The 13688-nt window shown below is 37.4% G+C and overlaps 1 protein-coding gene across 1 annotated transcript in view; it reads right to left on the reverse strand.

Annotated features, from left to right (window-relative positions):
- The window catches only part of KIF6 (kinesin family member 6), a 171687-nt gene that overhangs the window by 28769 nt on the left and 129230 nt on the right, over positions 1-13688 (reverse strand). Inside the window, exon 16 of the mRNA XM_075496206.1 lies at positions 3853-3903. Coding sequence (XP_075352321.1) covers positions 3853-3903 — 51 coding nt within the window. The remainder of the gene's footprint in view (positions 1-3852; positions 3904-13688) is intronic.

Genomic DNA, 13688 nt, shown 5'->3' on the forward strand with positions numbered 1-13688 from the left:
AAAGAACTTGGGAACAGCTCGTTGAATAACAGCAGAAATAGAAAATCTTATTGCTAAAAGCCAAGTTACAAAACCTGGTAAAACAAGGCGTATTTTAATAAAATGTTGATAAAACTGGGCCTTAATGCTGAAATCCTTACAAAGGATGCAGATTCGTTACAAAGACCCATATTTGCCATCTTCACCCATGTTAGATTTTACCTATTCTTTTTTCTTTTCAAATAGCTCTACAGAGACAATGGAGTTGGATGAAAGAGAGAGATTAATTTAGTCCCAACAAACTTCCCCAGAAGCGGAAAGGTTTTGCCATCTCTTGATGTTTTCAGGAGAATCCCAGAAGAACTGATAGCTTGCTACTAGCCCAGATTTCAAAACTTACATAAAAAGAGATGGGACGCTCATGGAGAACAAGATGAATAAGAAAAATATTTGAAGTGGTCATGCAAAACTGCATTTCAACTAAACTGATAAAGCAACTGCAGTTACTGATAACGAGGGGCATGCTCTGCTGAAGATGCTGCATCACTGGCTGGATACTCTACCATTCATGTTAATTTAGAAAACACATTTCATACTGCACATAACGAACGACCCTTCTGTGTATGAAGCTTTGTCAGGAACTGTTTGAACCTGACTGAACAGCCTAGGGGACTTGTAGATTTACTAAACATTTCTGCTGATATGGACAGATCAGCCAGGAGTATGTTCAAGGGTCCTCCCTAACTTCCAGAGCTGACCCAACAGAGGCCTCTACTCAAGATGTAGTTGAATAGGCAAAACTGTGCTAGTCTCAGTTCAGTTGCTTCTGTTACGGAAAGTTATTGTACAAAACATGCTAGCATGACTGCATCCCCATAGAAGTATCTTCCCATTACAATATGTCATAGGATTTCCTATGTCATCAGGCAGCTCCAACTTAGGATTCAGTCTTCCCTCAGTGCTGGTGAATATTATTACATTAGCCTGATTGCCTGTTTGTAATCATGTTCTATCAATGCAAAACTGGAATAAGATAATGAAGAATCAGGTCTTGTATTTTACTAAAATGTTAGTTTAAAGCATCTTAAGATAATGCTTCATTGGAATCATATAAAGTATGTATTTTCCTTCTACAACATTGCAAACCCCAGGGAAAGCTTTTGTTTCCACTCTTTTCTTCCATCTTTTCCACCCAGAAGCATGCTGGGGACCCAATGTTTCTGCTCTGTCAGTACTTCAGTAGTATGCACATTATTTCATTTTAAATACTGCCTAAAAATGCAGTTAAGCATGTTACTCTGAAAGATCTTACTGAATAAAAGAAGCTATGTGCATAATAAGGTATCCTTACAATTAATAAAGATGAAAGTCACACTGAGAGTGAATCCTTGCAATTTTACACAAAGTATTCAATGTTTCTGGTTGTGTACTGAAAAACATGGAACGCTCCCTTGCCTCCAATGAAACCTCCCATCTATTTGTGTCCTCTGTTAACTCCCAGCATATGGTGTTTTAAAAGAGATAGCTAAGAACAATGGGCTAAGTAGTGGAGTTTTCCTTCAATAAGAAATCCACATCTTAAGCTAGCCATGAGGGAAACTGTTTAAAATCCAACTAGAATAGCTTCTTAAAGGGTTTTAACTATAAAATGCTTTATGTTAAGAAAAAAAAAAGGCAGCTGGAATATGTTAACTTCGTTTCTAATTGAAACAATGGTGTGTTTTATTTCATGTTGGGATTTCAACAGACTCTTAATTAGACTTTTTACCATGCAGTTTTCATTTAAAAATATCTTGATGACATTCTGGTCATCAAGAAGATCCTGGGAGACTTGACACCTGTTACTCCTTGGAAGAACATTCATCCAAAAAGGCAGGCAGGCAAATAATACTCCCTAACTCATAGAATAAATATTAAGTCAGAATATCCAGAGTATTTAAAAGAATAACGAAGGGGAAAAAAAAGTCTGGAAAATACTTTGTGCAGTCCAGACTTAGTGACAATAAGCAGATAGCAGTGCTCAAAACAAAAGCCAAAAACACATGGGTTGCCTGCTATGTTGTGGAATAGAATATTTACAATGTGAATGTATAGCTGGTAAAGTCAATACTATGTAATTTCTTAAGGACATGAAAAAAATATGCTTACCTATTTTATGAAAAGCAGCTTAGATCGTTATTGAAAACAGCATTTGCAACACAATTTTCTACATAGTAAGAAATCAGTATACAAGACCAGATATTACAATGCAGATCGAAACATACAGAATACATCACTTCATTTTTTGAAACATGAATAGGGAATTCTCATAAATGGCATTGCTATGATTCATCTTGGTGTAACTTCTTAAAGTGGCATAAAATTAGTAAATATACAGTATTAAAACCTGGAGCGAATTAAAGAAAGAATTCCATGTTATACTGAAGATATCACCTTTAGATTGAACTTCAGATACTAGAATAGAATAGAATAGGACAGAACAGAACAGTTGGACACGACCTACAATGATCATCTAGTCCAACTGCCTGACCACTTCAGGGCTGACCAAGTTAAAGCATGTTAAGGGCATTGTCCAAATGCTTCTTAAATGTCATCTATCACCTCTCTAGGAAGCCTGTTCCAGTGTTTGACCACCTTCTTGGTAAAGAAACATTTCCTAATATCAAGTCTGAACATCCCCCGATGCAGCTTTGAACCATTCCCACGCGTTCTGTCAGTGGATACCAGGGAGAAGAGATCAGCACCTCCTTCACTTCCCCTTCTCATCCTGATCAAAATAAACTGAGTTTGACTCCTGGGCTTTATTGACATGGACAGCATTAATTTTCAGTGCTGATTTTTAAATAAAAATAAAAAAGGATAAAGATATAAAATAATATCATCAACAGAGCTTGAGATGCATGGTTAAATTAGAAAGAGAAAGGGGAAACTATTTTGCTGCTCTGCAGTAACTTATTTTCCTGACTTTTGGGAGAAAAGAAAGCCCCCAAATTTTCTGTCTCTTATTAAGAGACAGAAATATTGTTCGCTGTGTTACGCATACATAGGAATAAAAACATCAGTTGCAATCTGGTCTGAGTTAGCTCAATCTTTTATGTGAAGAAGGTCCATGAAGGCACATTTTGGGATTCTTTTATGGATCTAAGTGAGGGGGGCTTACACTGTTATTGCCCTAGCAGTTTTCTGTCACATTTTAGCTGAAGTCTACTGTCCCAAAAGTGGAATTCTCATATGAACACTCCTAGACTGTTTCAGTACAAAGTCAGCGGAGTCAGCTTAAACCATCTTAAACCAAATTTGGGTGACTTTACACTTATGTGAACAACTTACACAGACACTTTTAGCTTCACAGCTGTGTCAACAGAAACTGCAAGAAATAACTTCTCAACTTCTAAAACTAGATGTGAAAGAAATGACCTGTATATGCCTTCAGTGCCTCTTGGAATGAGAAAAACTAAAAAGGATGTTAGACAGATTGTGGTAACATGGCTAGAAGCTCAGTCTCAGGACAAATCAATGTCTGTTAATGGGAATTCAAATTAGAGTCATCAGAAAGCAAAACAAAAACTAAAAATCAGGAAAGCTTAGATGTCTGTTCTTGTTTTGTCACCCTGAAAAGAAGGAAAGCCAATACCAAACCCTCAAACCTATAAAACTTTTACATTATTTTTCTCACCACACATTAAATCAGATGCCTTTTGAGCCAAATCTCAGGCAAAGTTCACAGAGTCCATGTTCTTTATGGTATGGACTATTGTAGAAATATTGTAGCAAAAACTGTCATAGAAAATACAACCTGCCCCACAAGCAGATTCAGCCCTGGGAGAGAGCTTGTTGCCCCTGTTGTATCCTATTGTATCTGAAATGTTTTACCTAGAGCTGCCCTCTGAATGTGCCTCTGGGTTATTTCTCCTTTCAGATGGTCTGTAAAAGACACAAAATGCAAATAGTTAGAATTCAAAGTGTCAACAATCAATGAAGTCATTGCTTATTTCCCACCATTTGAAAACCTGCGCTGCTGGCAAATTTAAGGGGATTTCTTTTTGTGATCCACAGGACAAGTAGTTTTCTGAGCTCTCTCCTCGCTACTGCAAGTAAACAGGTAGGCACAATTTGGCTCTACGTATCCTCAGATTTAACTTTGTCCAGTAAGAAAGACTGAAAATGAAGCTATTTGTTCAAACAGATTTATAGGCGCTAGCAGTGGAAATGAGATATTAGGTCATCCAATCCACCTCTTTGCCAGTGAAGAATTCGTTCCCTACAGTCCATTTTCCCTGTTCATCCAGCTCAGTTTTAAATATCCCATGTGCTAGAGCTGCTGCAAGTTCTACTACTCAACAGAACTCACTGTGTAGATGTCATTGGTCTTTGATCTAAATTTTTCTTTAATTTCATTATCTCATTATTCCTAGTTAGGCTCCCATGCTCCATATAATTCACCTTTACCCTTCTTTTATTAATTTCCTCCTTGATCTATGACACTGTTCCAGTTCACCAATTATTTCAAATGATAATTAGATTACCACATGGGAAGCCATTATTCATAGATATTAATGGAACCAATAAAGGAAAAACATAACCCTAAATGTGCATTTTCAGCAGTATATGTGTTCTGAGGGAGGATGGGATTATGTCTTTCAAGTTTTCCAATTAAAACAATTTCTAAGTAGAGACTTGTTCCTAATCTTTACTAAGCTATACATCTGGATACCAGGGAAAGACAAAAAAAACCCCATGCTGGATTCACTTTTTTCTCAGACTTGTGATTATGTATATTAGCACACATTCTGAATTAAAAATATCCTTTTGCTTACAAGTGAAGACTTACAGAATAAGCTAATCAGAGCAAATTAAGTCATTAAAAGCTGCCAAATGTTTAACTGGAGAATGTGAAAACCCATTTAAATTCACAGAGCATGAGAATTAGACTGTTCTATCAGCACCAAAGAACCATGAAAAATTAAACTTCTTTGGGAATTATAAGAATAATTCTTAAGTATTTAGTAGCATTGTAAAATAGGTATTATATGCAATACTTTGCAGTGTAACAGCCAAGTTAGGTTGTTTTGAATGTTTTAGAAAACAAAAGAAAACAAAAAACCCTACCTACTCCTTGTCCATAAAACAGATATTGCAGATTCCTATTTTTCTGCACAGAAAGTTATATTCTTTTCAATTATTTCTATTTAAACCAATGAATTCTTCTGTACTTAAAGTTACTGTAAAATTAAGAAAAGCCTTCAGCTACTGAGAAACAGGTTAACTGAAAGAACTAACCTCACCTACCCCAGCTATACCACATAAATCCTCCATCTCAGCTGTACTAACACTCAACCAAAAAACCCATTCAGTTAAGTAAGCTCCTGATTTCTGTAACCATAGACAAAACTATAGACAAAACCCCCTTGATTTTTACCAATAAAAGCCCAGTTAAATGATCAACAGTCATGCTATTTGTGCTTTGAAAGCTTTATATAGCAACTCAGTTGACGTCAATACTCAGTGAAATGTGATTAAACGTACCAGTTTTTTCCTCTAATTGCTTTTTGCTATTCTGGATATTTATATCCTTGTATTCTATCATACTGTATCACACAGGGTGATGTCAATCACTCAATATTGAGCCATGAGACAGTTATGAAATAATTTGTAGTAATTTGAGATTCATCTCAATGGATTACCATTAACTTAGGTGCCTCAGAAAGCCACCTATACATGTATCTTCACGGAAGGGCTCAGAAACTCCCTTTCTTAAGCACTGTGAGCTGCAAAAGGCAATGCCACTGTCATTTGAAAAAATGTTTCTAGTAGTGAGAATATGCTGTTCATCAAGAATCAACTGAAACTAAAGGTGACATACAAGTTCTCTATCCTGTCAATACATGCTTTTAGTAGCATTATTTCTTTTGCTTTAACCTTGCTAGAAACAGATCAGCAGCAATCAAAATGTTTTGCATAAATTTCTATCAAATGGCAATGAGGTCAACAGAAAAACAGCAAGCCAAACAAGGCAATGAAAGTAAGATCAAACAGATAGATAACAACTTGCAGTCAATACAAATAGTGGAAACGGAAGAATACGGGGACTGTTTTTTAAATTAGTATAGCCAAGAGGCTTGGCTTCCAATTACCTAGAATTTACTCTCAGTACAGCTGGGACAGAGAGCACAGAGGCTACAGAAGCCCTACTTTTATTGCAAGCTTTGTTAGGCCAGCCAGCCATGTGGAACTGTCCCAAATGCTCCTCCCTCCCTTCATTCTAGCCTCATACACTTCTGCTCCAGCCATGACATGGACCATGATGTTGTAAGAAATCTCGTCCTTCTTCTATTTGGCAGCTTTATGAAAGAATGAGAAGTTGGAACCAGACCACCTGTAATCAGAGGGGAACCAAAGAAAACTTCTCCTTCTGCTAAAAAATAAAAATCCAGTCTTACCATTCTTATAGCAAAAGACTTTCCTCTTTCTTCTACAAATAGAAATAGAAAGGTGACATTTACCCAATTCACATAGTCCAAACTGCCTTTTCAGGGCAGCAAAAACTGAACTTCATTTCGCAGAAAACTTCCTGAGGAGAAATTGTAATTGTATTATGGGAAAAGTAGCCCAAACAGGAATTCTGGTTCAGAGGACATGATGGTATCATGAGGCACCTGACTATAATTCCATACCAAGACTTAGCCAGATATGATTTAATCTTTCAATTTGTTTTAATCCAATTTGAAATTTGACAGTTTATTTAGATTTCCTTTGGAAAAAAAACTGGTTTTCATGTAGAAACTCTTATTTTTGACAAAACCTTAACATTTTCTGTACATGTTTTTGATTAAAGTAATCTTGTTCTGTTTTCACTACAAATACTTGTGGGGGAGAATGAATGTTTCTGACCTGCTCTACTTTTCTGCCTCTGAGAACACCATCACCCCAATGCAAGGCTTGAAGTTCATAAGTGACAGAAGTAGGGGATGATTCCAGTACTGTTGCCTGCACAGACCTTCCCATATAAACAAAAAGAAGATTTCAGTCCTTAGTACTGCCAGATCTACAACCTTCATAAACACAAATATTTACTGAAAGAAATATGAAGAACCACATTCTCATAAAAAAACCCCATGTCTTCTGATTCCAACAGTGTAAAGTTGTAGACAAGGTAGTGCTTAAATGTGGTTTGCAAAAATTGAATTTAAGACTTGGCAAACATCTCTCAACATATGGCTAATTGTGTTTTCTGAAGTTTCACCAAACAAGAAGCTAAAAATAGGTCTGCAGCTGATACCAAATAATTTTTTCCACTGGAGTCATTCTTCATTTGGAGATAACAGTCCCAATAAAATATTGAATACTCCAACTCCACATGTTTTGGCAAAAAAGTAGTTTTGGGGAATTTAAGAATTCACTCAGCATGCAGCCAGCTGTCATTAAGGCTGTGATAAATCTGTTGGTTTTGGCCTGTGTTTCTGGACACATGTACCATCCTGAGGTATGGAAAAGAGATGAACTGGTAACACAGAACTTCAGTTTTGTGACAGGAGACAAAAGCAAGGAGGGAAATGGAAAAGACAAAATGGAATAGAGAAGTCTAATTAAGACTGATGTAAGGCAGAGGAAAGTATCCTATATGCTGACTAAATATGACAGAATCCATAACTTGAATAGTATGGCTGTCCTTTAACTTCTTGTCTTTATGTTCTTCCAGACTGTTTCAAGGAGCTGAAATTATTTTCCAATTTATTACAGACAATGAATGTTTTGACAATACTGCATATGCTTCAGGGCAATACAAAAATGAGTGCGTTACAATTAAAAATATATTTATTTAAAAAAGTAAGTGTTTTGGTTTTGTTTGAGTCCACATTACAGGTTTTAAAGCTTCCCTTATGTTTTATCAGACCTTCCATATAATACTATTATAAGGTTTCATAGACTGCTAACTTAAAGGATACAAACACTGGACAAGCTAAGAGGACACATACAACCTTAATTCCCTCCCTTTGAGAATATTTGTTGTTATTGATGTCGACAGACCTTTAACTTGATGGGTCTCTTCTGACTTAATAATTGACAGGCTGGAGCCTTCATCAATAACCTCTAATCTCTTGTTATTTTTGAATACTTTGCTATTATTTTATATTTTCCAAGCCTGTGTTTAGCTTAAGAAATCATTCCATCCAGGAGATCCTGCAACCTTCACACCTCAGCTAGGATGCTGTATCTCTTTCTTTCTCCACCTTCAAATATTTTTTTATGTTACACAAAATATGTAGCAGAACATGCTCTTATGCATCCAGGGAACCTCTGATACTTGGAACCCACCCTCTAGGGCATTTTGGGTCCCTAATAGTGCTATATGGTCTAAGTGTTAGATCTATCTTTTTTTCTGCTTCTCACATGGCCCCGCCAGCGAGGAGGCTGGGGGTGCACAAGAAACTGGGAGGGGACAGAGCTGGGACAGCTGACCCCAACTGACCAAAGGGATATTCCATACCATGTGACGTCATGCTCAGCAAAAAAAGCTGGGGGGAAGAAGAAGGAAGGAGGGATGTTTGGAGTGATGGTATTTGTCTTCCCAAGTCACCATTAGGTGTGATGGAGCCCTGCTTTCCTGGAGATGGCTGAACACCTGCCTGCCCATGGGAAGCAGTGAATTAATTCCTTGTTGTGTTTTGCTTGTGGACGCAGCTTTTGCTTTACCTATTAAACTGTCTTTATCTCATCCCACGAGTTTCCTCACTTTTAGTCTTCTGATTCTCTCTCCCATCCCACCGGGTGCAGAGTGAGCAAGTGGGTGTGTGGGGCTTAGTTGCAGCCAGGGTTAAACCACGGCAGGAAGTATGCAGGGTTGTTGTTTGTAATGCAGTGCCCATATGCAGTTGGACCCAGCTATCACCCAACTATGAAGACCTACTCAAGATTCTGGATCTATTAAATTTAATTCATAAAGTTGCGTGTATCCACTTGAGTCAGATCAGGAGTCCTGATGAATGAGCACAAATTAAAGCTGATAAAAGCCTGAGATAGGCTTTTAGAGACAGAGAGGAGGGTAAACACATAACTTCCATGAGCCTTGTAGAGATATATTTTTAATGGAGCTTGAGGTCAGAGATGTAACAACTCACAAAGGATTTCTGAAAGTAGGAGACATTGAACCCAAATGGAGATATTCAAATGGAGTAATTTCTCAAATGGAGAATATTCAAACAGAGGTAGTTAGTGGAAATCTTATCAGTTTTAGATACTTTTGAAAATCTGGTGCTGAAATTGTATGAGAACACAACCTATGATAAAAAGTATCTGACAAGAAAAATCACAGAATAAAATAAAAGATTCTGTTCTAACTCAAAATCCTACAGCACTAAGAGCAGACAAACTGTTCAGCCTTTCTCTGACCCAGAGAAATATTTGGGGCAAATTCTGATTCTTCTTTGCAACTTTTGTCCTTCTCCAATGGCAAAACCATGTCAATTGGTTCTATTAGGACAATGTGCAGAGACAAAGTAGATTGCACTAGTAACCTGGCTCAACACTATTTCTGATGGAAATGCTCTATTTTGGGATACATGGTTGGCCAAATCCCCATGTAATCTGACAAGTCCTAACTTTCAGAAAGCCCTCGGAGGCATCAGGAAAGAAAAACCACTATTGCAGCACTCAGAGCCTCCTGACTGTAGCATACACGTTTTTCAAAGTGTGAAATACAGCCATCATCAGCATTAAAAATATATTAATGACAATACTTGAGGTAACATACTGTAAAGTATAACCTGCTGCAGCAGATTTCTGCCTTTCGTTCACTGAAGAAACATCTGCAGCAGTTTAAGATTTTACTGGCTCTCCTTTCTCCTTTTCCCTCTCCCTTCCCTCCTTCCCAAGGTTTGCTGTCAAAGGTTACTGCCCCCACAGCAGAGTGGGTAGAAGCAAACGTCTGCCTGTGTTCTGGCTAATCCAGCACAGTTTGGCATGTCAGCACCAGCATACCGGCAATTTAAGCTGTGACACTATCATCGAGTCAACTGGAATGTCTGAAATACTAGTAAACACTTTTTGCCAGCTGTGCTGGGAAAAAAGGACTGGAGACAGTAACTGCCAGCAAAGAGATGGGGCAGACCATTGGGAGCAAGGTAGCTGACAGTATTTAGTAGAACTCATCAGTCAGAGACCCCAGGAAAGATGACAGGTTCGGAATTGGAAGCACAATCCCGACTTCCACACCAAATCCATAGCTGCAAACCACAACCTAAACTCAGCATTTTTTGAAGTTTAAATATCATGGATTCAAATGCATACATTTTACTATGATGTAGGAAACTGCACATTTTGTGATTACTATTTAAAATCTCTGACTGGGGCATGTTCCCTTCCTTGTCATACTCAGCTGAGACAATCACAGTTTTTATCAACATATTTAATACCTTCAAGCATGATCAAATTTACAAGCAGAAAGCTTATGAGACAGCAGTCTCTGTCACTCATTGCTATAGGATGACACTGTATTTGACTTCACTGATTATTCCTTGAGCTACTCAATATATAGTCCTCTAAACTCTGTTCCCATGTCTATGCATTTATTTCTAACCTCCATATTAAGTCTCCTCTCAATTTCCTACATGTTCTCCTTAGTTCTGGCCAGATTACATAGTACTTTTTTTCTCACAAGATGATTACTTACACTTTTGATTGATGGGCATTCCTATAACTGTTCATTATTTGGCCTGCATTTCCCCAGCACCCTTTATCCCACATTTTTTTTCTAATAGCCTTTCATACCTTCTGGCTGGTACAGAAAAAAATGCTTTGATAGGGCTATACAGCAAAACTGTACAGAGATGGAACTTATTTTTCTGATGACAGCATTCTGGACCTCTCCCTCTAAGTCCACACTGTTATTGGCTGCATAGGCCTTAATTGTTGAGGTGTTCCCCAAGGTTCCATTCATCTAAATAAGGGAAATTCTCGCATGTACCACAGCTCCCATTCACCCAAAGGCACAGGATTCCTTTCCATAGAAAGAAGAGCATGGGAAGTGCCTAGTGCACATAAATTCCGAACAGTCCACATACACAATACTGAGATATCTAGGATAACCAACAGAAAGCACTAAGGGCTCTGGACTGCAGTTCAACATCTCCTTGAAACTGGAACTCGGAATCTGGATGCTTTCTGAATTTAGAAACAAATGCTCAGACCTTTATTCTATCATCCCAAGGTTGGCTGTCACTACCCAGCTGGGGTTTTTTAAGTTGAACTCAATGCTGCCCAAGCAGTTTTAGCCAAGCATGGATGTTTAGCAGCAAGCACATCCAAGAGACTTCAGCAGAAGGACATATCATTTCTGGATTCTTAATGGGTAGGAGATAGGCAGCTCAGTCAATAAAGTAGTGCTTCTGTATGCACTAGCGAAGGCAGTTTGTTGTATTTCAGGAATTAAAGCTAATTTTTTTTTTTTTTTTTTTCCCCCAGATAGGTCTCTTGAATTTAGGTGCCTAAATTTCATTTAAGCTATACCTTAGATGCCAGAATGTTATTTAGGTGCTGTCCAAAGTTAACAAATATTTTGTGTATCTATCTTCTTTTCATATGCTGGAAAAGAGACAGAAATGATGCACATCTGGAAACTGTTGCTCTGTTGTTTATCACATCTATTTGTTCATGAATTAAATATTGAGCTGGCCCAAAAAGCATGGCTGAAAAGCAATGCCATATGGATAAGGAATCATAATCTGTGAATTTAGTACTCTGGATGTTCATATGACTAAATGCAGCTTATCTCTTGTTTATTTCTGAGAAATTAACATGAAGAGAAAGAATAAGGAAAATAAAGTCAGAGGAACAGCTTTGTATACAGCTCCTCTCTGGTTTTTTTTAATGTCCAAATTTAAGAAGCTTAAAAAATAAATAAACGGTCTTAAAGCACAAATAGGCAAAGTCAAAGACAAAGAATTTCACCCCCAACAAGTTTTCTCATAATAATACATTGGTCTCAGTTAATATTTTGAACAGAGAGTGAACGTATCCAAGTATAAGATGGATACGGTCATTTTCTGTTATAATACTGCCTTCATGGCTTTGGAATTTCTATGCAACAATTTGATGTCTAGATTCATTGTGTGATATTTTTTCTGGCCAGGGCTGCCCAACAGAAAATTAAGTATAGAGTTCCAGGCCTCACTATATACTTCAGTTTCACAAACTTTAAAAATTTTGCTATCTTACCCAAGAAATTGTCCTGGAATCAAGCTTATATTGCTGTGTGACTTCTGGTCAGATGAGACATACTTAGACTGATATTAGGAATCTGACAGATATGACACAAAATTAAAAATCAAATAAATTAAAAAAAATTATGATGCTGGAGCTGCTTAGATATGCTACCATGTTTTGAGGGCATGTCAAGGTTTCAGGGTGACAGAAAAAAGGTCAGAGTGAGAACGGGTGTATGACATTTTCTTAGTGCTCATTTACTTGTAATATATATACCAAGCCTTTGAGAAATGGCTTTTTGAGTGTTAGACACATATTAGCATCCCAGTAAAATATTAAATAGCTTCCTGTAAAGATACAATATATATTTACTGTTGTGGATAAGCCTGTCTGCTTCTTGAATTGCTCAGCAACGGAAGACACAACCTGATTTTATGGAACTGGCATAATGATGTCATCAGCTCTGAACGGACGTCTTCCCTCAGCCTTAACTAAAGTGCATGAGAACATCTTCATAATACATCTCTTCTCTGTTGATTGCACTCCTCCTGCAACATTCACAACCAGCTGTGGTGACATCACTAGTCCTACATGATTTAGGAACTAGTTTGATTAGGAAAAACCAGCTATTGTATTTTAGTACATGTAAGTATGTATGCCTATACTGCAAGTCTGCATGAATACTGTCCAGATGCGTCAATGAACCACAAGATCCTATGAAAAACAATCTTCTATTTTTGTGCTCATGAAGGGGTATCATTCTCTGACAGAGTTACTCTGAATAAGCTAAGGTCTACTTCTCTAGAGTTTGAAGGTTTGATTCTTCACTTATAAAATCTCAGGCCATCCAGTACTAAAGACAGACATGATGAAGGAAAACTTTTTGTACAAAAGGCTGTAGGATTTAAAAAACCCCCTGTAATAGCGCATTAACTATCATCTAGCATCTTTTCTTTAAAAGAGCAAATTTAACAGACTGACTTAACTTATTAGCGTAATAAAACCGGAAAATGCAGTGTAGCAATCCAGCAATGACTACCTGTTTTCAGTCTGTAGACAGCCTGCAAGCAGAAAATCTGTTACTGAGAGGTACTTTTCCAAGTTTATAGTCATGGCAGTTCATAGCTTGATTAAATCCAATGAGCTTGGTCCGTTTGATTTTAGTTATTCTAGTGAAAACCTTAAGTAAAAAGTGTTTACTTGGTTTCTTCCTGAGCATAACTTTTTCCGCTGAAAATACTTCTGTTTCTAAAGAACAGAACATCATTTGTAATAATTAGAAAATGAAAATATTTCCTACATATGTAGATTCCAACAGAGATCCAAAGAAAACATTAACATCTTAGGCCTGGAGTGACTGTTACACTAATAAGATTCCTCTGTTTAAAGAATAGCACATCGGGGGAGCATAAAAGAGCTGTTCAAATGAATTCATTCAGCTTGGCATTTTCTGAATAAGTCATTTGACAAATCGTGTTTTCTCATTCTAAGGACCCATTCAGCCCATT

This window comes from Mycteria americana, chromosome 3 (genome assembly GCF_035582795.1).
Source record: "Mycteria americana isolate JAX WOST 10 ecotype Jacksonville Zoo and Gardens chromosome 3, USCA_MyAme_1.0, whole genome shotgun sequence".
NCBI classification, from domain to species: domain Eukaryota; kingdom Metazoa; phylum Chordata; class Aves; order Ciconiiformes; family Ciconiidae; genus Mycteria; species Mycteria americana.